The sequence below is a fragment of the Hemicordylus capensis genome, chromosome 2 (assembly GCF_027244095.1).
Source record: "Hemicordylus capensis ecotype Gifberg chromosome 2, rHemCap1.1.pri, whole genome shotgun sequence".
Lineage (NCBI taxonomy): Eukaryota > Metazoa > Chordata > Lepidosauria > Squamata > Cordylidae > Hemicordylus > Hemicordylus capensis.
In genome coordinates, this window is record NC_069658.1 from 122,223,663 (window position 1) to 122,250,087 (window position 26,425).

Sequence of the window (26,425 nt, forward strand, 5' to 3'; positions counted from 1 at the left end):
GTGTGCCCTTTCTCTTGATTCGTGCAATGGAACATGCTTTTTAGATGAACCTAGTTTCTTGCCATTCACTATCATGTTAGATGTTTAGCGTAAACTAAAAAACCAGAGGTTTGCTCAAGAAAAAAAAAAAGATGTGCAGTTTATATCCTATGCTATGTATGAGTGATCAGCAGAGGCAGGCGCGGAGCCAGCCGAGTGTCGGTCTGGGTCCAGCCCCGCTTGGCAGCCCCCTCCAAATGTGCCCATGCGCATGATGTAACGCGCATGGGGGGCATGGCTCAGGCTCCGGAGGAGCCCAGAGCAAACTCCCCCCTCCCACGCCTGGGCTGCCGAGAGCCCGGGTGAATTCTGCTGCCTGTTATTTCAGGCAGTGCCACTGCCTGATAGAATGTTATCCCCTTCCTCACCCACTCTGGAGGGAGAGAGAGGGGAAAACATCCTATCAGGCAGCTGATGCTGCCTGAAATGATGAGCTGAGAGCTCATTCAGACTCTTGGCAGTCCAGGCCACCCCGCCCCCTTTGTGTGTGACATCACACGCAAAGGGGTGTGGCCTGGGCTGCCGACAGCCCGAACAAGCTCCTAGCTTGTCATTTAAGGCAGCATCAGCTGCCTGATAGGATGTTTTCCCCTTTCTCTTCCTCCAAAGTGGGTGAGGAAGGGGGAAACGTTCTATCGGGCAGTTGGCGCTGCCTGAAATAACTGGTGCAGAGTTTGCCCAGGCTCTCAGTGGCCCGGGTGTGGGTGGGGGGAGTTGGCTCTGGGCTCCTCTGGAGCCCGGGACACGGGGCGTCAGTGGCCTTTTCCATTGGCGGCCCGGGTTCTTTGAACCTGTTTGGCCAATGGTGGCTCCGCCCCTTAGCAGAGGCACTCTTGCCCCTGGAGTTTGGGGCCAAAGTCTAGGGCCTCCACAGCCCCTGGAGGCCCCCAAATCCTCTTTAGTCTGTCCTGGGTGGTGTGGCTGCCTGGCTGAGCATGATGACACTTAATTTGCAGGGAAGGGGGGGGCCTCCAAAAGCCTTTAGGTCCAGGCTCCAAAATTACCTACGTGCACTTGTGGTGATCAGAAGAAAGTACCACCAAGTTAATGGGACTTACTCACAGGAACTGGTTTGGTGTAGTGGGAAGAGACTAAGCTGGAAATCAGGACTTCCCTAGTTTGAATTCTATCTCTGACATGAATTTATTAGATGGCCCTAGGCAAGTTCCTGTCTCAGTTGCTATAAGGATGTAATGCTTGCCTTACAGGGTTGTTGTAAGAGTTACATCAAGATAATTCATGTGAAGCACTTTGCACACTCAGAAGTGCTATACAGATGATAAGTATTATTATGCAAGTGCTAAAAAGATTGCAGTTATATGGGGAGAGATCACAACTCAGTCACAGAATGTTTAATTTGCATCCAGAAAAGATTCCAGATCAGAGGTGTAGCTATAATTGAGTGAAAGGGTTCAAAGAACCCAGACCCACAGCTTCTGAGGGCCCTCCAGCAACACCTCTCCCTATTTTCTTCATTATCTCCCTCACTTTGAGGGTCTGCCAGAGAGAGGGCTGAACACAGCCCCTCTCCCACCTAGCTAGCTACACCCCTGTTCGAGATTCAATCCCAGGCCTCTCCTGTTGGAAGTTAAAGGACTTTGCGCTGTCTCTTGTCTCAGACAGTGGAGGACAGACTAGTAAATCAGGGCTAGAGGGTCACGACATTGGTCATCCCTTCTCCGCTGCTCTGATACTATCCTTTTGATATGTAGATTGCTAATCTCAGGGATTAACTTCCTTCCTCTCTCTCTTCCCTACCTGTCCTTCTACCTTGCAACATGGCAAGCTCCTTTCCCTGCACCATATGTGCAGAGAAGATGCAGCATCCATCTGCATCCAGCTAGATAGATAGATAGATTAGAGATCCTAACTCCTCACTTTCCTATCTAAAATGGAGTTCCTTAATAAATGCCTTATATATTGATTTGAAACTATGAATTGGCTCCAAGTTACTTTACTCTCAGCATACACACATCCCTAACTAAATCCGCTGTGTTGTGCCTCTGTGCACTCTGATATAATGAGAAAGGGATTCTCTCACCACAGAGAATTTCCAACATCTCCAGGGGAAAAGCCCTGCCTGAAAACCTGGAGAGTACAGTTGTATACATGTGTCCGCCCCCCGCCCCCGGGAAGAAGTCCCATATTGAACTGAATGGTATTTATTTCTGAGTAAACATGCAATAAGATTGTGCATTATTTTGCCGTCACTAACTAATCACGAGCTATAAGTCGTGGTACAAATGTTTTTGATCTGTGTTTAAATCATACATAATGTATCCTGCAGTTACACTTTCTCATTTTCTGAGTGGCTGTATATGCTGTCAAAGCCTAGCCATGGTTACTCAGAAGTAAGCTGCATTCAAATTAATGGACCTTACTCCCCAGCAATTAGGCATACAATTGTATTCTTAATATTCCTCTGTGTTGTGCGTCTGAAACAGATCATTCGTTTTGGATAGAGTGAGGGCAGGCTGAGACTTCCTTGTTCTTCACTGCGCACGCTCCTTCTTCCGGGCATGCTCAGCACCAGAAACGAAGCCCGGTTCGCCGGTCCTCGTCGTTGATTTGTTGCTGGGACAGAGAGCAGCTGCTATTGAGCCTGCGCTCCTCTACCACGCCGCGTGGAAACTGGGTGCTTGGTTTGACACAGCACAAGTGGAAGGCAGGTGAGTGGCTGCTTTTCGTGTTCGAGCGTCTGTTTAGAACTCTGACAACTGCTGTATTCGAATATCGGCGTTGGGCAAGTGTCCGGAAAGCAGAAGGATGGTGGAAACAACCACCACCCTGAAATTGACAAATGATTTGACTTGGGGCGGGGGGAAGGGTGGGTTAAGAAGCCTTAGTGTTGCAGCCACTGTCGCTGGGTTTGTGCCACGCATCATCAGTCTCTTTAAAAGGTGTGTGGCTGAAGCGTAGTGACACTTTTCGAATAGGGCAGTTCGGGAATAATTTGAAGGACGGTGGAATTGGCAATAAATGTGCCAAAACATGAGGCAGGGAAGTGCGAGACATTATAAGAGAGAGAGGAAGAGTTGTGTTGTTTTCCTTCTGCAGAATGGCCAGGCATCGGACTCCTGCAGCCTGGCATGAATAGCATTCCCCTCCCTGTTCATACTACACATCTATTTTTCTAAGATACTGCTTTTTATTGCTGTTGCAGAAGCTGGCTGGATTTTAGGTCAAAGAAACAGCAATGTCAGAAGAAATCAGAAAGAGATTTGATTTTCCTAACACACTTATACAGTCCCAAGTAAGTAGCTGTTTATTTGAAGGTGAGAAGGTGAATCTAAACTACTAGGGGTGGGTGGTGGTGGTGGTGGGGGGGGAGCAATGGCTTTCTGGTATAATTTAATCTGGTGAAACTATAGTTTGAATATTAAATAACTTTTAATTCCTGTCAAAACAGCTTATGCCACTAGTAAAACCCAGAAATGAGTGTTTAGTATCTCCTTGTTAAAGTCAGTAGCTTTATCTTAATTCTTGTGTTTTATATCATACCTCATGGGAGCTCAGAGTAGGATATGTATAAGATGCCTATGTGGTTTTCCCTCCAAGAATTGAATGATCTTTAGGCCAGGAGATGGGACTACCTGAGATGCCTTCAGATTATTATCTGGTTGAAAGCATTTGTAGGAGCTGCTTGATGTCCAAGTTGTATTACACCTTCCAGTGGTATATGTTTACAATCTTCTTGGCAAAAATGTGCTTCCAGGGAACTTTCAGGTTGTGAGGATTGATTCACTTTCATGTGGTAATACTATTTGTGTAGATGCTTTCCCACATGCAATTTTTGTTCCTGTGACTGAGTTAAACATGGATCTCTGCCTGTCCCTCTAGTCTAGTGTATCTCTAATGTAATGGGATCTATGGTAGGCATCTGACCCACTTATGCCCGTTGCACCCACTTGGGAGTGTTTACCATATGCACACATTCCCTCCATAGCATACTCTGCCCACCAAAATGACAGGCATTTTGCTAGTCGGTAATACATAAGAAACCTTCTGATGTAAAAGGTGCAAAGTTTCTCAGACTTGAACCAAAAGTTTATTGATATAGCTGAATGGAAAATGAGGTTCACATACTTTTGACCCAGTGAGAGGGCTCAGTCCATCTTTCACATTAGGTACTTCTCAATGCCTCCCAAATGTTTGATGTTAAGGTATCTTATTTTCCTGGCAAGTTCAGTATGGTATCCTTTGTTTTTGCTGCAAAGTTTTGCAGCAACTTAGCATCTGTAACTTTGATTTTTGTTGATCTATACCAGGAGTGGTAATTGGAACGGCCCAGTTGCACAAAAACCGAAGTGGGTTTTTTTGACAGCAATATTTTAGGTGTGTCTTTGAAGCAGTGTGTGTGTTGAGAGGTACAGCCAGAGGTTGCTGGGTGCAACTCTTGGATTGTGTGTGTTATCCAAGAGGTTAAACTTCAGCTTCACTTATAACACTGCATAGGATCCTGGAGCCCATATCTTAGATTTCATGATGCATGCTCTTGGGCCAGCAGGCTGTCTTGACAACATCTGCAGGCAAGAAAGGGATGGAATTCAATCACTGATAGTTATTTACTGCTTCCTTCACAGACTGTGGGCCATCTTGTTGCTGCCGTACTGAAAGAAAATGTTTCCTCAAGCAAGATAAGCCAGTCCACTAACCAGGTTTGTTGCTTTCCCACATCACCTTGGAAGCTGCTGCGGCTCTGGTCTTGCATTGATTGAGAGTCTTGAATATACTTTTGAGTGTGACCCTGGGAACCCGAATCTTGATGGCTGCAGAGTAATCCTTTGCTGGGGAAAAAGTGAAATGCAGTGTTCTATAGTAGTATGCTGTATAGCAGGGGATGATGGGAGTTGTAGTTCAAAAACAGCTGGAGGACCAAGGTTCCCCACCCCTGCTGTATAGTAATGACAGAGTATCTGGGGGCAGGGGTGTAACTGTAATAGGGCAAGGGGAGACTATTGTCTGGGGGCCCACTGCTTTGAGGGGCCCCCCAGAGGCAAGTCACAGGACTAACTCCCCCAACTGCGCACCCGCCTGGGCTTCCTTCAGTTGCATTCATCTTCCAAAACTGATGTGAGTGTTAAGACCTGGAGCTACCGAAACAGCATGTCTTTCTCTAGTACCATTAAATGACTTGCATCATCCACAATTTACAAAACCTTAAAAAAAAATATTTAGGATTGGATGATGTTCTATTGTTGCACATAGGTTATATATATGAATTTTACTAGGCTTTTTGTTACCACTGTGCAGCCTCCTTTAAGATTGCTTTACTTCATGAGCTGAGCTTCAGTGAAAGGGGGCCCATTTTAAAATCTTGTCTCTGGGCCCACTCCAACCTTGCTACCCCCCTGTCTGGGGGGATTTGAATCCATGGACACGATGAACACTATCAAACTTGGCATACCAAGAAACTCTTGGACTCTTGGTTTCTTGCAACTCAAACTCTTCGCCATGCTATGGAAAGCTTTCATTTTATATTTCACAATTATATTCTGGAGTTTTGGTTAACTACATATTATATTATTATTATTTCTTGTTTACACAGTCAAACAGGTGTTATTGACTGGTTAGTTTTATCCAGACGTCGAGTCCTTTCCAAGGACCTGGGATGGCTGAATTTTATTGTCAATGTTGTTACTGTTGTTATAGATATTGTTGCAGAATATAGGCTGTTCCCAGTAAAGTTGCTTTTTGTAATTGGCTGATGGTGATTTCTGTGGCCCCTATGGTGTTGAGGTGCTCTTCAAGTTGTTTAGGAATTGCACCTAGGGTGCCAATTACCACTGGGATTATTTTGGTCTTTTTCTGCCACAGCCTTTCAATTTCAATTTGTAGATCTTTGTATTTTGTTGTTTGTTCTATTTCTTTTTCTTCTATTCTGCTATCCCCTGGTATTGCTATGTCGATTATTTTGACTTGCTTGGTGGGACCATAAAATTGAAAAAGTTGTAGAAAATGAAGATGTAAAAATATTATGGGACTTCTGACTACAAACAGACAAACATCTGCCACACAATACACCCGATATAACTGTAGTCGAGAAGAAAGAAAAACAAGGTTGCTTCCAAAGACATGCTTTGCTCAGGATTTTAGTGGAAGTCAGGGCTGAACTCATTGTCATTTCCCTGTACACAAATGATGTATTCCTGGTTTCTTCTTCCCTCCTCGCCATTCTAACAACCAAAAAGAATGATCCAGAAGGATGCCATGGTTGATAGACATCTCTGTATGCCACAAGCTTGTCTGACGATGACTCAGGAGTGGGCCTTCTCCATAGTTGCTCCTGGGCCATGGAATGCGTTCCCTATAGACATTCGTGGTTTAATATCTTTGCCAGCCTTCAAAAGAGCCCTCAAGACACATTTTTTCAGCCCGCCATTTAGTAAATTTTTAAACTGCTATTTTTAATAGTTTTATTTTATTTTTCCTGTATTTGTTTTTGTGAACCACCTAGAGCCTTTCGAGTCAGGTGGTATATAAATAAATACTTGTTTGATGCTTACCAGCACCATGAAACAATGCACTTTTTTTGAACTGTTTCCCTTGATGTTTTACCAACGTGTGTGTGTGTGTGTGTGTGTAAGCACTTCCCTTGCTCAAGCTCCTCCTCAGGGGCGTAGCAAGGTTGGAGTGGCCCAGAGACAAGTTGGCCCAGAGATGGGCCCTTAGAAGCTGGGGGTCTGGGTTCTTTGAACCCTTTCACTCAATTATAGCTACACCCCTGATCTGGAATCTTTTCTGCATGCAAATTAAACATTCTGTGACTGAGTTGTGGTCTCTCCCCATATAATTGCAATCTTATGAGCATCTGTATAGCACTTCTGAGTGTGCAAAGTGCTTCACATGAATTATCTTGATGTAACTCTTACAACAAACCTGTAAGGCAAGCATTACATCCAGGGGCGTAGCAAGGTTTGAGTGGGCCCCGAGACGAGATTTTAAAATGGGTGCCCCCTCAAAGTCCAGGGCCTCCGCACACCCCAGGCCCCCAAGGATTTAAGTCTGATATTCCAAAATAAGTATGCTGCCTGCAAATACATTTCACTGAATACACACACACTTCACAATATATAGTGATATAGACTGAGTACTATATATTTGTGCTACTTTTAATGCCTAGATCACACTAGAAACACTAATTATTAAAATGGCCCCCTCGCTGCCGATTAGCAAAGGAGACTTTCAACCATGCAGTGTGAGCCTATGTATGTTTGCTCAGAATTTTTGAACAAATTCAGTAAAGTTTGATTGCAGGAGGCTTTTCACAGGAGGCTTTTAAAGCCCTTTAACACACATCTCCTCTGGAATGGAGGTGCGGCATTCACATGTTGCCCAGATTTACCCTGAAGTCCCTGCGACTTATTGGGGAGCAGTTCACACACAAGAAAAGTAAAATAAAATAAAAGCACCACACATGCTTCACAGTCCTCACTCAGAGCTTCTGGGTTGCAAAACAACTTGAACATAAGTGCATTTATGAATGAATATAATATTGTTCCAGAAGTTTTTGTAATTGTCTGCCATGAAACAAGCCACTTATAGGGCTTTTTAGATAGATTTTTAATCCAGCAAATTTTCCAAGTTGTTTTAAATTAAATATTCAGAGACTTCTCAGTCTCTCTCCCCACCCCATATGAAAGCCCTATGGCAAGCAGATCCCTATATATTGGGGGCGGGGGTTGACCACAAAAAGAAGTTCATATTCTACCTGGCAAATGTTGGGCTGGGCAGAGGGTCTGCTGAAGAGACCTGTGGTGGCCACTCTGCCTACCTGCCTCGCTTGCTTGCTTGCTTGCTTGGGGCCTCCGTGCAAGCCTACTCCAGTTCAGGCTTCACTGAGGCCTACATGGAGGCCTCCCTGGAAGCCCCACCCACCCACCGATCAGCTGAGAGGCAGACAGAAAAGGAGCTCTTTGCAGCTCACCTGCTGCTTAGATTGCTGGCCAGGAGGACAGTGCCCTCCCCAGGCAGTGGGCCCCCCAGACAACTGCCTCCCCTTGCCTAATGGTAGTTCCGCCCATGCTCCTCCTGTCTTGCATCTTCCTTTTGGTTCAAACTTTCATTGCAGATCCCAGCAATGAAGCTGAAGAGAATTCAGAAGCAGAATTGAGCCATTAAAATGTTGGGTTTGGGTCCAGTTCAGGTTCATCGGTATTTTAGTTGCCAGTTCTCAGACTTTAACTTTAAAAAGTTGTTCAATAACTGAACCAGACACTTGAACTGGTTTAGGTACATTTAATGCAGAGTAATATCAAACTCTTTTGGTTGTAGTGTGATTCTATAAAATGAAAGCGACAATAACTGTTTCCCTTGAGAGAAAAATATTTTCAAAAATACTTTTAAGTTAGGCTTTGCTATCACTATAACTGTTTGGGTATCAGAAGTTCAGAGTGGTATTTATTCTGCTTTGCATGGCTGATTTGTAAATTCTGATAGACCTGCCAATTCTGTTTGAAGCTGTTCCTCGAGATTTCCCCCCTAACACTTTTCACAGGACAAGCCATTAAAATCTTGCTTGTCTCCAGGCCAGTCCTGGTGAGTTAACTCTGAACACTATTCAGCTTTATTATTATTATTATTTTATTATTATTTATTAATTCGATTTCTATACCGCCCTTCCAAAAATGGCTCAGGGCGGTTTACAAAGAGAAATAAAAAACAAATAAGATGGCTCCCTGTCCCCAAAGGGCTCACATTCTAAAAAGAAACATAAGACACACACCAGCAACAGTCACTGGAAGTACTGTGCTGGGGGTGGATAGGGCCAGTTACTCTCCCCCTGCTAAATAAAGAGAATCACCACGGTAAAAGGTGCCTCTTTGCCCAGTTAGCAGGAGTTAGCTTTAGGTTCCATAGGCATGCATAATAGACTGAGGGGGTGGGGAGCTGGAAAGGGAGGAGGGGAAGCAATCATATATTACTTTGAAACAAATTCCTGGTTTCAGATGATTCTGGAAAATTGGGACGGTAGGGCTCTGAAAGATGTGGTGATGGCCCTTAGAGGGTAAAGAAAATAATGTGGTTCCATGTTTTTATATTTGTGAACTTTTGCTAAAAACCCAAGTTTCATTGTGTGTTTGAGTATCTGATTAGGTTTGTTTCACTTCTGTCTTTGATTTCAGACCCCTGCATTAAACTTGCTCTGGGAAAAGTGCTGCAGTGACAGTGTGGTTGTCCGAACAGCATGTTGTGAGGCGCTGGTGACTCTTGTTTCACAGGACCATGCCGAGCTAAGCTATGTTCTTAATGGTGCTCTCAACCTGATTCCTTCTGCTAGGTAATGGTTATTTATTCCATCCACACCATATCCCACTAAAGTTCTTAAAAATATGTTTTGGGCTTTAAAAAAATACGTTTTGTGCTCATGACAGCTTGTCTGGAAGAGCTGTGTCCATGTTGGGTCCATGTTGGCCTTGTACCGTGTTGACCCTTGGAAGCATGTACTTCAGAGCGGGAAGATGGAACAGGATCCCAAACCTCTTGAAATACCAAGATTTAAACCGAAGTCCGCTGGCTTCAAAAACAATGCTGCTATAGGTTGTTAATCTTTCAAGATAATGAAGCGATTCTCACAATCGCCCAAAAGTGGGCTAAGGGAGCCTAGCCCACTTTTGGACGATTGTGTGTTGCAACGGGAGCCACATGGCTCCCAGCAGCTAACCCTTATAAATACTTTTTGCTTGTGTGTTGCAAGCAGCCTCCTGGGCTCGGGGGGTCTCTCCAGGATGCCCCGCACACTCGCGCGGGGCATCCTGGAACCTCTGGGGGCTGCGTGGCCTCTGATCCCCACAGCCCCCGCCGGCTCCGTGATGGAGCCGGCAGTCATGTGGGCAGCCAATCCGGCCGCCCAGGTCTGCCTTCCGTTTGTCTGCGGGGAGAGCGGATTAATCCCGCTCTCCTCACAAACCCCCATGTGTGTTGCATGCTTTTGCCAGCTTGTAGCCCTGTTGTTCCTTCAAAGAGTTTGTATTACAGTCATATGATTAGTTAAATGTGTACCTTAGTTGGCAAGAATAATGCCAAAGTGGCTTGAAGCTTCTGCTCATAACTGTGTTTAACTAGTGAATGGTTTGGAATCCTTCTGATATGTCAGCATTGCTCAAGTTAAGTAGATGCAGATCAAGTCAGCCCTTTGGGACACTACAGGGAGCCCCATCTAAGATCAGGGTATAAGTACAATAAACATTTTTTTTAAAAAGTAACCTTATCAAGCACCTTTTGTCTTGGTGACTTAAAAAAAAAATTCTGAACAGTTGAACCGAATTCACTGTGGATTTTAGAGTACAGGATGACCAGTTTGTAACATATTAGTCTGTCTAGGGTCAAACAGTTAGCTACTTCTGGGCATGCCCATGGAAGATAAACATGTATGACTTGCATCTCTTCTTGTGTTCTTAAGTGGGTGTCTGTGACTGGGGGTGGGGTGGAGGTATCAGTTAATGCAAATAGGCTCCACTGCAAAATTTCTTCCTTTTTATCCTTTACCTAACTTTAATAGACTGCAGGTTTCCTGCTCTTTGCTTCAAGAACACTGGGTTGTTTTCTTGCTCAAGGCCAGCAATTTGATTTTCCACCTGTGCTGTATTATGGGGTCATAGCAATGACCCCAGAGTTGGCATTTTCAGGACCTGTCCCATTCAAAACATATTTTTCACCCCTTCTAATTTTCACAAAACTACACTGTAGATGGGATTTTCTGATACCTGGCTTCAGTTCAGCTTCATCCCCCTCCTGCCCCTCCCAAAGAAACCTCAAGGGACTTTGCAATGTCAATCTTTTTACTGAGCAATATTTATATTTTTTTAAGGATCAATCTTTTGCCAATATATAACCCAAATAAACTTGGATGTTAAGATATGATGTAAGAATGTATGCTTTATAACATACTTAAGTGATTGTGGTTCAAAGGCAACAGATTTATAAATACCTATTGTGGCTAAGTTGGTCTGCATGGGACAGCACAGCCATATTCTAGCTCAGTGGCTTCCAAACTATCCTGGGTAACTCTGGGGTTCCTCAGTGACAAGAGCAATAATGGTGGACAGCTGACCTTGAAAAAATTACTGCTCTTTGTAGCCTAGTGTGTTCCTTTTTAAAGAAGTGACCTACATAGTTGTTAATTCTAATTCCCTTCACAGTGTGTTCCCAGTTTATTTTGGGTGGCATCTAGGCCCAAGAAGCCTATCTGGTGCCTCACAGAAGCTGAGGCTTAGTTCAGGCACTTCATAATGCGGATGTGGGAGGGTAGGCAATGGAATACTTCTCCATACAAAAAATCCTTGTGCCTACCAAGGGAAGTCTCCTCAGAAAGGTTTCTAGCTTGGCTCTCTTCCTGACATGCTAGTTTTCTGTTTAGGGATCTTCTTTTTTCGCGGGGAGCATTCCATCATGTGAGGCTACACGCACAGAGTGAACTGGTATCGCCCAGACTCAGGTTTACTTTCTCAGTGATAGCGAGGTCTAAAAGTGCATAACTTAAATGCACATGGATCTGACAAAAGAAGTATAAAGATTCCCTAGTAGACCAATCGCTCTTCAGTGCTAGATTGGTACACACATTTATTTACCACATGTATATGCTGCTTTCCTACATTTGCATTCAAAGAGGTTTACCACATAATATTAAAACAACAAAAAAAGTTCCTGAAGATAAGCAGTTGTCTCAGATCAGTGCTGGACCCTTCAGGAGGTGATGATAGGGCTTCCCCTGTCCTGGGCTCTTTTCTCTTTTCTTCTCCTCAGGGCACACAGAATTTAAGTAGCCTATGGCAAGTCAGAGAAGAACTGCCTGAGGAATTCCCTCAGGCCAGAGTTGGTCTCTTTGGCTCTTACATTATGAGTTAACTTGGGCTGGGTCCTGCCTCCTCATCCTCCATCTTTATTGATTGATTTATTTTATTTATATTAGGTTTTATTATGTGTGTTATAAGAACAGAGACAAGGCTTTGACCAGGGTGGATTTGATTTAAATCAAACTGATTTAAATCATGCATTAAATCACTAGCAGGGTGGATAAAAATAAAAAAAATCCGATTTAAATCAAAAAAATCCGATTTAAATAAAAAAAATAGGATTTTTTTTATTTAAATCGGATTTTTTTTTAATCCACCCTGCTAGTGATTTAAATCGTTATTTAAATCGTTATTTAAATCAGTTTGATTTAAATCAAATCCACCCTGGCTTTGACAAATTTGGGTTTTGCTCAGTAGTGAGCTGCCGTTTGTGCTCATCATTGACCCTTCCCCTCTGCCTTCTGTGTTTGTCAGAGCACTCAGGTGTGAATGTGAGGTATCAGGCCTGCTAAACTTCAGTACTCCTGCAGATGTTGGCCTACAACTCCCATAGTCCCTGGCTATTGACTACTGTGGCTGGGGAATATGGGAGTTGTAGTCCAAAAACAGCTGGGGGGCCTAAGTTGAGCAGGCCTGATTATTGGCTTTAGAACAACTTAAGTGTTAACAAATTGAGGCTGAATCCAAACAAGATGGAGGTGCTCATTGTGGAGGATCGGAATTTAAGGGATGAGTTAGATCTTCCTGTGCTGGATGGGCTTACACTCCCCCAGAAGGAACAGGTATGCAGCTTGGGAGTGCTCTTGGATCCAGGCCTCACCATGGTATCTCAAGTGGAGGTTATGGCCGGGAGCACTTTCTATCAACTTTGACTGATTCGACAGCTGCATCCATTCCTTGAAGAGAACGATCTCAAAACAGTGGTGCATCAGTTGGTAACCTCCAGGCTCGACTACTGCAATGTGCTCTATGTGGGGCTGCCTTTGTACGTAGTTCGAAACTTCAGTTAGTTCAAAATGTGGCAGCCAGATTGTCTATGGGGTACAGAAGCGTATCTAGGGAAAATAGCGCCTAGGGCAAGCACTGAAATTGCGCCCCCTTTCCAAACATCTGACACCTATCTTTCAGTTACGTTTACCATAATATCAGCTGAAAAGTACAAGTCAAGCTCGTTAATCTTGTAATATTTCAAAAACTATTTAGCAGTGGACATAGCCAGGCCAAAAAATGTTGGAAAACTACACATTTCAGTATGCTGGGGCTCATAAAATACCCAAATACTATGTGGAGGTGTACTTGGAAAACTAAACAGAAGTGCCTGTCTAATTCTCTACTATGCATAGTAGCATCACTATTACATAAGTTTTTAAAATAAATAGAGAATTTTACTTTTCCCAGATACTCTGAAAATAATTAAAGGATATGCAGAGTAAACTGTGTCACTGCGTGGAATATATTCTAGTATTTTTTTATTTTTTTTATTTATTTATTTTATTTACATTTAAATCCCACTCTTCCTCCAAGGAGCCCAGAGTGGTGTACTACATACTTGAGTTTCTCCTCACAACAACCCTGTGAAGTAGGTTAGGCTGAGAGAGAAGTGACTGGCCCAGAGTCACCCAGCTAGTTTCATGGCTGAATGGGAATTTGAACTCGGGTCTCCCCAGACCTAGTTCAGCACTGACAGAAAGAGAGCAAGAAACTCCCAGTGAGCCTTAATACTAAGGATTTCACACTGATTCAAAGACAAACTCACCATTAATAGCCATATTATTAAGACATCACATTTAACTCACTTATCACAAGAAGCAAAATAAGAGCAAATGAATACAATCCTAGCTCATAGGTTTCAGCTCAGTATTCACAAGCCCTGATTCTCTGTACATAGTGCCGTTCTGAATATGTGTACAGTGACCCCCCCCCTTTGGGGGGCTTCCTAAAGGCCATGTGAGGTATGCAAAGGTTCCCCCTCCCCCCAATGGCCTCTAGGGCCTCACAGGGACCATTTGAGCATGTGCGATGGCCATTTTTTAAAAATAATTTTTTTTAAAAAAAATGGCTGCTGAAAACAAAATGGCCATCGCGCATGCTCAAATGGCCTCTGTGAGACCTGGCATGGCCTAGGGCCTCACAGAGGCTATTTGAGCATGCACGGTGGCCATTTTGTTTTTGGCAGCCATTTTTCTAATTTTTAAAAATGGTGCCCCCCTTCAAGTGGCGCCCGGGGCACGTGCCCTGCCTGCCTCACCCTAGATACGCCCCTGCTGGGGTAACCTGGAGAGACCATATTATGCCTGTCTTAAAATAGCTGCAATGGCTGCTGATACGTTTCCGGGCGAAATACAAAGTGCTGGTCATTACCTTTAAAGCTCTGAACAGCTTGGGTCCGGGTTACTTTAGAGAGCGCCTTCTTAGGTATGATCCCCATCGCTCGTTGAGGTCATCTGGAAAGGTCCGTCTCCAGTTACCACTGGTATGTTTGGTGGCGACTCGGAACCGGGCCTTTTCTGTAGCTGCTCCTCATCTATGTAATGTACTCCCAGCAGATATCTGCAGTTTAGGCTTGCTGTTAGCCTTTAAGAGAGCCCTAATAACCTATTTGTTTGGCCTGGCCTTCCAAGGCTTGTAAAGTGGTGTTATTTTTTTAAAAAGTATTTTAATTGGTTTTAAATGGTTTTAATCATTTTTGAATTGTTTTTATATTGTTTTTAGCATTGTCCTTGAATTGTGGATTTTATACACACTACACATGAGCTTAGCCAAAAGACCGAGAAAAGTTTTTAAAAGTTGTTGTACACCGCCCAGACCATTTGGATGGGGCGGTTCATAAATGTAATAAATAAATAATAATAAAGTAGAAGAGCATTAGTCCCTTGTACTACCACTATTTGCTCCAAAGCCCTATGTGACATGCTTCTCTCCATGCTGTCTCCAGTCCTCTATGGGTACCAGATGGTTTGGAGGAGGCAAGGAGTTGACTTTCCATGTTCTGCGGGTTTTTGGAGCAAGCGAAAGCTGCATGAGTAAGAGAAAGCTGCATTATGATAATTTCAATCTGTTTTATATGATTCTTACATTTTAGGTGCTGTTTGTTTAAATTGTAAACTGCCCTGAGATTTTATATAGGGTGGTATATAAATTCGTTAGTTAGTTAAATAAATAAATAAATAAACATGTGTATTCTATCTCTTATAGGAATGTCCATGGTGTGATAAAAATCATAATGAAACTGTTACAAATGCAGGCCAAGAAGATGACAAAAAGTGAAGAGGAACAACTGTGTGATTTATATGCTATCAGGTATGCCTTAAACCGTTTAAATAACAGATGCTGTTTTGAATTGTTGTGACACTTAAATTGCATGTACCAAGATATTTTAATAAAGAAACATTGCTTCAATTGCTGCTGCTCTAAATCAGTTTGAAGAAAATCAAGGTTTTAGGTCTATATCTCAGTCTTTTGTCCTGGTTTACACAGAAAACTCCCTTCATAATAAAATGGTGCCCAGCTTTTGGTGAACTCTAATTCTGACTTAAGTTCTGGTGCCGTTGTGATAGATGTTGAGTCTCAGTGCTAGCTTCTTGAAGCAATTTAGGCATAATATAAGGAGCTCCTATTTACCCATAAATCCATGAAGTAACTTGGGCTCTACACTTCATTGCCCTGTAACCTTTAAGAACCATTGTTAGCTTATGTCGATGATGCAATTGGTGTCTCTAGACTTTAGGAAGGCTAAAAAATTCTTTGCTGGTTATGCTGCAACTGTAGAGTTCCCTTATCCTGGAAATCTGCAGAAGTATGAAAGTTTTCTAGAACTGCCAGAGGTAGTTTTGGAGCCTGGACCTAAAGGCCTGAATTGGAGGCTCCCCGCTGCAAGTTAAGCATCATTTTTTAACCCATAGGTTCTTGAGTGCACAAACCACACCACCCAGGACAGACTAAAGATGATTCGGGGGCACCCAGTGGGTATGGAGGCCCTGGACCTTGGCTCCAAAGTCCAGGGGTAAGAGCACCTCCGAGAACTGCTATGAGATTTTGTTTGTGCTGGAGTGTGGGGAGAGTAGAGAAAATAGTTGCCCCTCAAAGTTATTAGAAACTTTTAAAAAATGGAAAAATCCATAGCAGACCCATTCCAAAACCCACAGCCACTCAAAATTAATAGTCTGCATTTCTGAACAGGTTGCCAAATAGTAGTGTGGACTAATGACCCTATTTCTTGTTTGGAATGGCCCTTACGAAAGATTTGATTGATTTTTTTTTTCCCTATGAAACTCAACTCACGGGTTGTTTTTTTTTAACTTAACGAACTGGATACTACTGCCCCTCCTGTTCCCAGCAGCATGTTATAGCTCTGATTGCTTTCTTCTATTACAGTGGCTTTCAGCCTTTTCTTAAACAAGTGTACCCTTTTCCCCACTCCTTGAGGACCTCTCTTCTCCATTCTGGTGTGGAAACATGATACAGAAACCTCGCTAAAGCAAATTAAGTTTAGGTCTAGTTGACGCTTGGATGGACGACTGGCTGAGATCCTGCCTTGATTGTCTTGGCCTGACAAGTGGGTTGTGGTATGGCCTGATAAAAGCAGACAACACAAACCTACTTCTCTCAGTAGGGGTGTGCATGTTCCTGTTCATGGTCGAACTGGTCTGCTGTGTTTCATTATATCTTTGTAGTGTTTTGTTTTGTTTGCGTGTGTTGTGATTTTTTTCTTTTATAGCTGTCAGTAGCTTTGAAGGCTCCAAAATGGAGGAAAAGAGTGTTATAAATGTATTAAATGCATAAAATAGATTTTGTTTCTTAAATTAAGGTTCTGTGATAATCTGCTATGCTCTTCGGTAGTCTGGATCCTGTATATTTGCTATACCACTGAATTATAGCCCCACCCCTAAGGGAAATATCCTACAGTAGTCAGTGCACTGTCAGAACACCGTTCCCTATATAACACTTTTATGTTGATACTGCTTTTGTGCCAAGTAAAATCTGTTAGTTTGTGTGTGTAGTGGTTGCCCCCATTCTACAGAAGCCCAGTCCAAGAAAAACCTGCCTTAACCCAACTCTAGAAACCTTTAGAAAACATTGCAAGGCTTTCTGCACTCAAGTTCTCAGTGGGATTATATAATTTGGCTGCAAATGTGCTATGACTTTATTTAAAAAATGATCTGAATTCTGTAAAATACATCTAATAACTAAAACACTCCTTCCTTCTCTAAAAGTCTATGCTTTTGGGGCCTATTAATATTCTGGGTTTGATGGAGACTTCTGTAAATTGTCCATATGAGAAAGGGCTCCATATTGGTATTGTGATCAATCCAATCAGTATTTTGATACATTTCCTAACATTTGTAACCTTTAAAAAGGAATCTTGAAAGTTCCCCACCAAAGTGTAGCTTTCTCACATTACTACTACATAAAAATGTCTGCTTGCATAGCCTCAGTCCAAAGAATACCTCTAGTGATGGTACAGATCTAATGAGGCATATGATTCCTAATCTGTAACCCTTTAGAAACCCATCAACTGGATCTAGGTTGTTTAATCTGTGTTTTTGGGGATGGATCCATATAATCTATTCATATGAGCATGTCTGAGGGATGGTTTGATTTTCTCCCCAAGCAGAGGATATACATAGATGGGGGAGTGATATTGGGCACTTCTGTCTCACCTATGGGCCCACTGATTGTCCGCGTGTTTGTGTCATGGAGAAACAAGCTGTCTGCCTGCCTTTTTGAAGGAACAAAACTACATGTTGATACAACTGGCCAACTTTGCTTTCACCCTGCCTGAGATCCTAAGTCAGGTCATGCCACTGCATCAGTTTTGCAGGCATATTCCTATAAATATGTAAAACTCGGTCTGTTGATACAGGGCTTTCAAATGGAGTTAGATAGCCATGCTCCCTGTAATCTGTGCTGACTCAAGTATTGGCTCTTCCTACAGACACTCTAAAACAGGGGTTCTAAACCTGGAGGTCCCAGATCTTTTTTGATTACAACTCTCATCATCCCCTGCCACAGTGGCCTGAAGGCTGGGAACCCCTGCATAAAAAGATATGACATAGCTGCCAATTGTACCAGCTAGATCAAAGACTAGGAATTTATTTGTCTGCTATTCTTTGTAGGGATATTCTGACCTGTCATGTCTCACCGTGTATTGATCTTTGAGTCTCCTAGCCAAGCTGCTATAAAAGAGTCTGTTGAGCCTCTAGAGGAGTTGGAGTTGGGTTGGCAGGGATTAGAAGCTGGCAGTGAGGGGAGTTAGAGCTCACCACCACCACAATACAGAAAAGTTGTACTGATTTGAAACCCAGAATGTGGTGGGAGATCTTTATTCTGTTGGTATTTTGTGGTGGATCAAGTTTCTATGATAAATCTGGAAAATTAACTATGTAATTTAGCTTAGCGAATGAATCCGGGGTGGGGGCTGTTGAGATGCACAACTCAAGTGGGGAGTTGCACAACAAACTGAGTTGGAGTCAACATAAAGGAAAGGTTGTGCCATTAAGAACATAAGAACAGCCCTGCTGGATCAGGCCCAAGGCCCATCTAGTCCAGCAGCCTGTTTCACACAGTGGCCTACCAGATGCCACTGGAAGCCCACAGGCAGGAGTTGAGGGCATGCCCTCTCTCCTACTGTTACTCCCCTGCAACTGGTACTCAGAGGCTGGAGGTGGCCTATAGCCCTCCATCTAGTAGCCGTTGATAGACCTCTACTGCGTGAAGTTATCCAATCCCCTCTTAAAGCCATCCAGGTTGTTGGCTGTCACCACATCTTGTGGCAGAGAATTCCACAAGTTGATTATATGTTGTGTGAAAAAGTACTTCCATTTGTTGTTCCTAAATTTCCTGGCAATCAGTTTCAAGGGATGATCCCTGGTTCTAGTGTTATGTGAGAGGGAGAAGAATTTTCCCCTGTCCACTTTCTCCACTCCATGCCTAATTTTATAGACCTTTATCATGTCTCCTTGCAGTTTTCTTTTTTTCTAAACGAAATAGGCCCAGGTGTTGTAGCCTAGCCTCATAAGAAAGGTGCTCTAGGCCCCTGATCATCTTGGTAGCCCTCTTCTGCACCTTTTCCAGTTTTACAATGTATTTTTTTAGATGTGGTGACCAGAATTGTATGTAGTACTCCAGGTGTGGCTTAACCATAGTTTTGTATAAAGGCATTATAATCTTAGCAGTTTTATTTTCAATCCCCTTCCTAATGATCCCTAGCATGGAATTGGCCTTTTTCACAGCTGCTGCAGATTGAGTGGACACTTTCAACGAGCTGTTCACCATGACCTCTAGATCCCTCTCCTGGTCAGTCACCAACAGCTTAGATCCCATCAATGTATACTTGAAGTTGGGGTTTTTTGTCCCAATGTGCATCACTTTACACTTGCCAACATGAAGCACATTTGCCACTTTGTTGCCCACTCACCCAGTTTGGAGAGATCTTTTTGGAGCTCCTCACAATCCGTTTTGGATTTCACTACCTGAAAGTTTGGTATCATCTGCAAATTTGGCCACCTCGCTGCTTTCCCCTGCTTCTAGATCATTTATGAATTAATTAAAAAGCACCGATCCCAGTACGGATCCCTGGAGGACCCCACTTCTTACTTCACTCCATTGTGAAAACTCTCCATTTATACCTACCCTCTGTTTCCTGTCTTTCAACCAGTTATCAATCCATACATGTACTTGTCCCCTTATCCCATGACTGCTAAGTTTCCTCAGGAGTCTTTGTTTCTTTTTTGATCAGGAGGAACTTTGTTGAAAGCTTTTTGGAAGTCCAGGTATACTATGTCAACTGGATTACCTTTATCCATGCACTTGTTGACACTCTCAAATAACTCCAAAAGGTTGGTCAGGCAAGAATTACCTTTGCAGAAGGCATGCTGGTTCTCTCCCAGCAGGGCCTGTTCTTCTATGTGCTTCACAATTTTATTCTTGAGGATGCTTTCCATCAGTTTGCCTGGAATGGACATTAAGCTTCCTGGATTTCCCCTTGATCCCTTTTTTGAAAATCAGTGTTACATTTGCTTCTTTCCAGTCCTCTGGTACAGAGCCCAATTGCAGGGATAACTTATATATACGTATATTAGCAAGGAGGTTGGCAATCTCACATTTGAGTTCTTTGAGCGCTCTTGGATGTATGCCATCTGACCCTGGTGCTTTGCTAGTTTTCAGTTTTTCCAGACAGTTGAGTCGGTGTCTACTCCTGGCAACCACAGAGCCATGTGGTTTTCTTCGTAGACTACAGAAGGGGTTTGCCATTGCCATCTCCTACGCAGTATCAGATAATGCCTTTCAGCATCTTCCTATATCGCTGCTGCTCGATATAGGTGTGTTTTGTATTCTGGTAAACACACCAGCAGGGATTCAAACCAACAGCCTCCTGCTCTCTAGACAGGTTGCTTCCCCACTGCGCCATTAGGTGGCTTTTGGAGTCAACATACTTGGCCACAAATGAAAATCATGCAGCTAGGTGACTGTAGCTCTTATTAGCACTCTCCAGTGGAATTATAGTGTGGCCTCGCTAGTCCCTGTAGTCCCTCTTGCTCAGACCCCTGCTGGCTATGGCATGGCTTGGCAGGGCTCTTCTTTGAAGTATTTTTACAAGGATGTCTGCTGACTAGAATGTTGGGCAGATTCCTTCTCAAAATGCCCCTACAGTGCAGGGCAGTCTCTCTTCTGGAGGTCCTCTGTTTAGTCCACCGTTACCAGTATCTTCCTCCCCTGTTCTTTATAGAGAAAAGTCGACTATCCCTGCTGGGGCAAAGCACTGTGGACTAGGGATGCGCACAAACCTGTTTGGAGGCCCTTTTACAGGCCACCGAACAGGTTCAAGTATTGGGGGGTTTGAAGGCAGGGGGTGGTGTTCCATTTTAAGGGTGGCGGAGGGTGCACTTACCTGCTCCTTCCGTTTCCCACCCCACTGGCACCCGGTGGCAGCATACTTCCCTGCTGTCCCGTTTGCGCTTCTGGTGGAAGTGGCTGGAAGTACGTGGTGCGTGTGCACCCGTTGTGAGCGTGTGCCTGCATGCGTGCCAGCTGCTTCTAGCCACTTCCGGCCAAAGAGCAAACAGGGCAGCAGGGAAGTATGCTGACACCTATAGGACATTTAAAATACCGGGTTTCAGTGGGGGGGAAGCAGAGTGAGGGATATGTGCACCCTCCGCCGCCCTTAAAGTGAACCCCCTCGCCATCGATCCACCCCCACCTGGTTCCGCGCACATCTCTACTGTGGACTTCCACAGTCAGATGGCTGTATGTGTTTGCCAGTGAAGGAGGTCCACAGCTGTGTACAGGACTCTCAGCTCTGGGGTAAGGACTCTTTGAAGGATTAGAAGGACCCTATAGCTTGCATAGAGCTTATGCACAAAAATCCAGTGCGCATAAGTCTGCAATATTCATTCAGTACTCCACACACAATCTGTGGTGCATATCTATTTGAAACATCTATTTGCTGCCTCTCTACGATCAATGACATTCAAGGTGGCTTAACAGCATTTAATAAAACACCAAGACAGTAATAAAAAGATAAAAGAAGAGAGTACACTATTGCAAAAAATGAAAATAAAAATAAAAATAATCATTCCAGCAATACAAAGGCAGACTAATAAACTAACCAAGCAGATTGAGTGAGAAAACCAAATCCTATAAATGTAATTGTTCGTAAACAAGGCAGACTTGACCTGGTACCTAAGAGATAGTAAATAAAGTTCCATACGGAACTGCTTTGGGAGCATGTTTCATAGTTTGGGTGCAATCATGGAAAAAATTATGGAGGAAAGCTGGTCTTGTAGTAATGGGTTTGCCCTGGTTTGCATTTGGATGGGTGACTACATGTGAGATTACAGGTGTCTACTTTAAGATATTCCCCTTAGGGCAGGGGCGTAGCTATAATTGGGCGAACGGGTTCAAAGAACCCGAGCCGTGCCCAATCAGGAGCTGCCATTTGTGGCCCTGACACGCCTCCCGCGTCTGACGTCAGACGCGGGGGGCGGTAGTTTAGCTCCTGAGTGGGGGCCGTGCGGCCCCTTTGAGAGCTAAACAAAGGCTGGCGCTGTGTTTGCAGCGCCAGCCAGGAGCGGCTCTTCCCTGCAAAGGCAGGGAAGAGTTGCTCCTGGCTGGCTCTGTGAACGCAGCGCCAGCCTAACTAGCTCCTGAAGGGGCCACGCGGCCCATTCAGGAGCTAAGACTGGTGCTGTGTTCGCAATGCAGCCCAGAAGCGGCTCTTCCCTGCAGGGAAGAGCCGCTCCTGGGCTGTGCTGCAAACGCAGCACCAGCCTTTGTCTAACTGCGAAGGGGCTGCACGGCCCCTTCAGCAGTTAAGCTGCTTCTCCCAAACGGAGCCTCAAGGCTCCGTTCGGGAGCCAGACCACGCCCCTGCATCTGACGTCAGATGCGGGGGCGTGGCTATCCCCTGCATCTGACGTTAGATGCAGGGGGCGGAGCTATTGGGGTGCCCGCCGCGGCCGCACACAGGCCGCCGGCGGGCTAGCTACGCCCCTGCCTTAGGGAATGGGGATATAGCTCAGTGGTAGAGAAAATCTTTGCATGCAAATGGTCCCAGGTTCACTCCCTGGCATCTTCAGCTGAGGCTGGGAGAGACTCCTGCCTGAAACATTGGAGAGCTGCTGCCAGTCAATGTAAGCAATAGTGAGCTAGATGGCCTAATGGTCTGTTTTGGTACAAGGCAGCTTCCTATGTTCCTTAAAAGGCCTCCCCTCAATAGCCATTTGCCTAATCCCTGTTGGTGACGGTACTTAGAATGGCCACCACAGACTGTCTCCACTGCTGTCCGAGAATCCAAAGGCTAGATCTCCCCAGGCTTCAAAGATCAAAACCAGTACTTTGAATTGTACCAAGAAACAAATGGAGCCAGTGAAGAACTTCATGTATTGATCTGAGAATTAAAATACATTATGCTAATATCAGCAAGCCACTGCTACGCTCTGAACTGGTTCAGATTTCTGAAGACATTTGCAGGCTAGCCTCATGTATAATGTGTAACAGTAATCCAGCTTGGATGTCATGAAAGCATGGATACTTGTGGCAGGAGCATTCCTTTCCAATTAGGGCGTCTACCTGTTAGATGCTATGCCCATATGCTTGTGTAAATGTGATGCTCATGGATGGATGGATGGTGACTCTCCAGGTAGGTAAGCAGACAGTCCTGGTGGTTGAGCAGGGAAGGTAGGGTTTCACTGCCCCACCACCTTCTGTTCAGGGAGAAAAATCGCCCTTTAGACGTAAGACACCACTAACTTATTTCATTGTAAAATTTGTTTTCCTTGGCCTGCTTTGTATCAGATCTGTACTAATGAATTAGGAAGTATTATTTTATGAAATTGAATGACAGTAAAAATAAAGAGAGCAGCATTTCATCAGAATGGAGAGAAGATTGACTTTTATTAGAGAATGTTTAACATATGATTTACAAAAGCAATAGTGAATAGACTTTCCCGATAAAACACGGCCGCGTACTAACGAATGTGTGGTTGCAAAGGTAGAGAGAATATAGAACTGTACGCAAGTTCCTACGGGTTTGGGTAGAGTCTGGTTAAAGGATACTACTGTTGCACTGCTTCCTACAAAATGATAAAGCATTCAAATGAGGCTTGTGTAATAAAGCCCTCTCCTTAGTGTTTCAGTGTGAAGTTTCTGGTTTCAATTTTGAATCAGCTATAGCCTCGTTCAGACGTAATTTTAAATGGACAGTGTACTCGAGTACTTCGTCCAAAGTGTGAATAGAAGTCCTGCTCTGCTGGTTCATCTATCATTCCCCTCATTCCTCCTTCCACTCTGCTCTCACTTACAGCCTTCATCTGAATCAGTGAAGACTGTAAGCGTGATGGCAGGTGCTTCCTTGAGCAGGAGACTCAGGTGAATCTCTCAATCACGGAAGTACCTGCCATCGTGCTAACAGCCTTTGCTTCTTCAGACGAAGGCTTTGAGTGGGGCAGGTGGGGAAGTGAGGGGAATGATTTTATTTATTTATTTATTTATTTATTTATATTTTTATTTTTACATTTTATATCCCGCTCTTCCTCCAAGGAGCCCAGAGCATTGTTCTACATACTTAGGTTTCTCCTCACAACAACCCTGTGAAGAGAGAAGTGACTGGCCTAGAGTCACCCAGCAAATATCCTGGCTGAATGGGTATTTGAACTCAGGTCTCCCCAGTCCTAGTCCAGCACTCTAACCACTACACTACGCTGGCTCTCATTTACACCATGATGGCAGGGCAGGATTTCCATTCCCACTTTGGATGGTGTACTTGAGTACACCATCCATTTAAAATCACATCTGAATGAGACTCATGTATTCACCTGAGTGTTTTTTTTACACAGGGCTTTAAGCTTGCATCTTCTCCAGAATGGAGGGGGTGCTTTTACATATTGGCTAGATTTACACCGAAGTCCCTGCGAGCTATCAGGAAGCATTTCACACACGATTTGGGTTTTTCATTGCACATTAGAGTGTAGCCCGATTTATAACCAGGGTCAAAAAAATTCCCTTTCTGCATCAGGTTTTTTTGGGCAACTTCAAACTCTCAGTAAAGCCTCACATTAAACTCACAAAAAGGTGCTGTGTGAAAAATGCCCTGGATAGTTTTAAGCAAGGCGTCATTCTTCCAGCCTCATCCCACATCTGCAATCCCAGAACATCAATGCTGATCTACGTTATAGGGCTATTGTAAGGATTACTTAGATAATGTACATTAAGCACTTTGACACATCAAAGTGCTTCAGTGTTGCTCCTGGAATTGCTCACCAAATCTGTCTGTATGCGTTACCATTTGGAAGCTTGTTTCTCCTACCTGACATATTCAGGCAATTTTCCCCTTGGCTTACTACCAAATTGCAAAATTATAATTCAAGGCAGGAAGAAATATGCTTTAAAAATGCAGATGTGAAGTAGTAAAGTGCTGTACTATGTTACTGAGCGTATCAGGGTCACAGCTGTATAGATGAAAATCCATGGCGACCACTGCCATTGTTTCCTCATACACGAGAAGCAATCTGGCTGTCACTGAATTTATGATGTAGATCAAATTGTAGTGTTCCTTCAATCAAGAGATGTAACAGGGATGGAGTGGCCGAAAGGTTGCAGATAATTCACTTTTGTGGTAGTCTTCAGTTGGAATGATCTTTGTTTTGTTAGGGATTGCTGCAATTGCTGCATCACTAATAACTTGACATATGCAGTCATCCCTTGCCAACTGCGAGGGTTTCATTCTGGCAAAACCTCGCTGTTGGCTGATTCGTGGTTGGCGAGCAATTGAAATCAGTGGGAATCGGGGTTGGGGAACTGCAGTAGCAAAAAGACTGAAAAAAATCAAAGAAAAAAATACCCCCCCAGGCCAAAAATCAGTCGGAATTCCTTAAAATCACCAAGAATAAGCAAGAGGAGTGAGCAAATTGAACCTCTGTAAAATTTTGAACCCCCCCAAATAGCTCAAAGGCACTCTTGCCCCCCCCCCAACCACTCAAAATCACTTTAAATGGTGAGGATTTGGCAGGGTCAGCAAGAGAAATGAGTGGATAGAACCTCTGAACCCCACAAAATTGCAGAACCCTCCCATCACTAAAATATCTTGCCAAACCACAGATACTCGGGTCGTGGTTGGTGAGGCTGGTCATAATTTCCCAGTCACAGGTATTCGAAACTGCAATTGGGAAACCCGCCGTTGGTGAGGGATGACTGTACATTTAATAAATACTGAGGATTGGTTTTATAAGCTCATATTTATATGGGTTCTTTAATTGACTGACACCTCTAGGATTATACTATGCGGAGTTCTATGCTGACCTGCATTTCTTAGTTGCTTCTGTTCTTGTCTCTGCTCACATCGGCACACAAGTACTCGGCATAAGATACTCGTTTCATTTATATCCCACCTCTTCTCAACAGAACTCAGGTCTCATGTGGTTGTTCTCCCCCTTTATCCTTAACTCCTCCGTAAGATAGTGACTGGCCCAAGGTCACCTAAGAAACTTCATGGTTGAGTGGAGAATTGAACCCAGGTCCTAGTCAGATGATGTAACCACTGTACCAGACTGGCTTTCCTTTCCCATCCTGTGTGCTGATGCATGATCCAGTTGGTTAGGGCCGCTTTGTACCATGTTAAGAGCAAAGGTTTGGCCCTTGCATTTCTACTATTCCTCAACTTTTGTTTTTTCCTTAATGTTGGCCCAGGATTCTCATGTTTGAAAGCACATGGTAAACATCGGCCTATGTGTGTTTTCACATACATAGTAAGCCTTTAAATGTTGAAGCAAAGATGTACCCTACCCTATTCCTAGTTACTTTTCTTCAGTGACTTATGAGCAGGAGCTCATTGTCATTGGAAGAATGACAACTTTTCATTCGTGTGTGTATGTACACCTAAATATCTCCTTAAAGACAAGAGAGACAGTGATTTTACTATTACTCCTTCTACTACGAATATTTATATACTGCTCTTCAACCAAAGTTCTCAAAGTGGTTTACATCAAAAAACAAACAATACATTAGACAGTATCCTGTCCTCAAAGGGCCCACAATCTAAAAAGAAACTTAAGGTAGACACCAGCAACAGCCACAGAAAGGATGCTGTGCTGGGG

At 43.8% G+C, this 26,425-nt stretch overlaps 2 protein-coding genes across 5 annotated transcripts in view; one reads left to right on the plus strand and one right to left on the minus strand.

Moving 5' to 3' along the window:
* The window catches only part of MLLT3 (MLLT3 super elongation complex subunit), a 236,238-nt gene extending 228,384 nt beyond the window's left edge, over positions 1 to 7,854 (minus strand). Inside the window, exon 1 of the mRNA XM_053288054.1 lies at positions 7,751 to 7,854. The gene's annotated coding sequence lies outside the window, so the exon portion shown is untranslated. The remainder of the gene's footprint in view (positions 1 to 7,750) is intronic.
* FOCAD (focadhesin) overlaps positions 2,562 to 26,425 on the plus strand; it is a 234,809-nt gene continuing 210,945 nt past the window's right edge. Inside the window, exons 1-5 of one of the 4 annotated variants that reach the window (XM_053288048.1) lie at positions 2,562 to 2,708; positions 3,203 to 3,292; positions 4,623 to 4,697; positions 9,165 to 9,319; positions 15,030 to 15,134. In XM_053288048.1, the coding sequence (XP_053144023.1) occupies positions 3,236 to 3,292; positions 4,623 to 4,697; positions 9,165 to 9,319; positions 15,030 to 15,134 (392 nt within the window). In that variant the 5' untranslated portion in view covers positions 2,562 to 2,708; positions 3,203 to 3,235. Of the gene's footprint in view, positions 2,709 to 2,782; positions 2,940 to 3,202; positions 3,293 to 4,622; positions 4,698 to 7,939; positions 8,050 to 9,164; positions 9,320 to 15,029; positions 15,135 to 26,425 lie in introns of those variants that run through there. The other 3 variants (XM_053288050.1, XM_053288049.1, XM_053288051.1) reach the window with 3 other exon arrangements.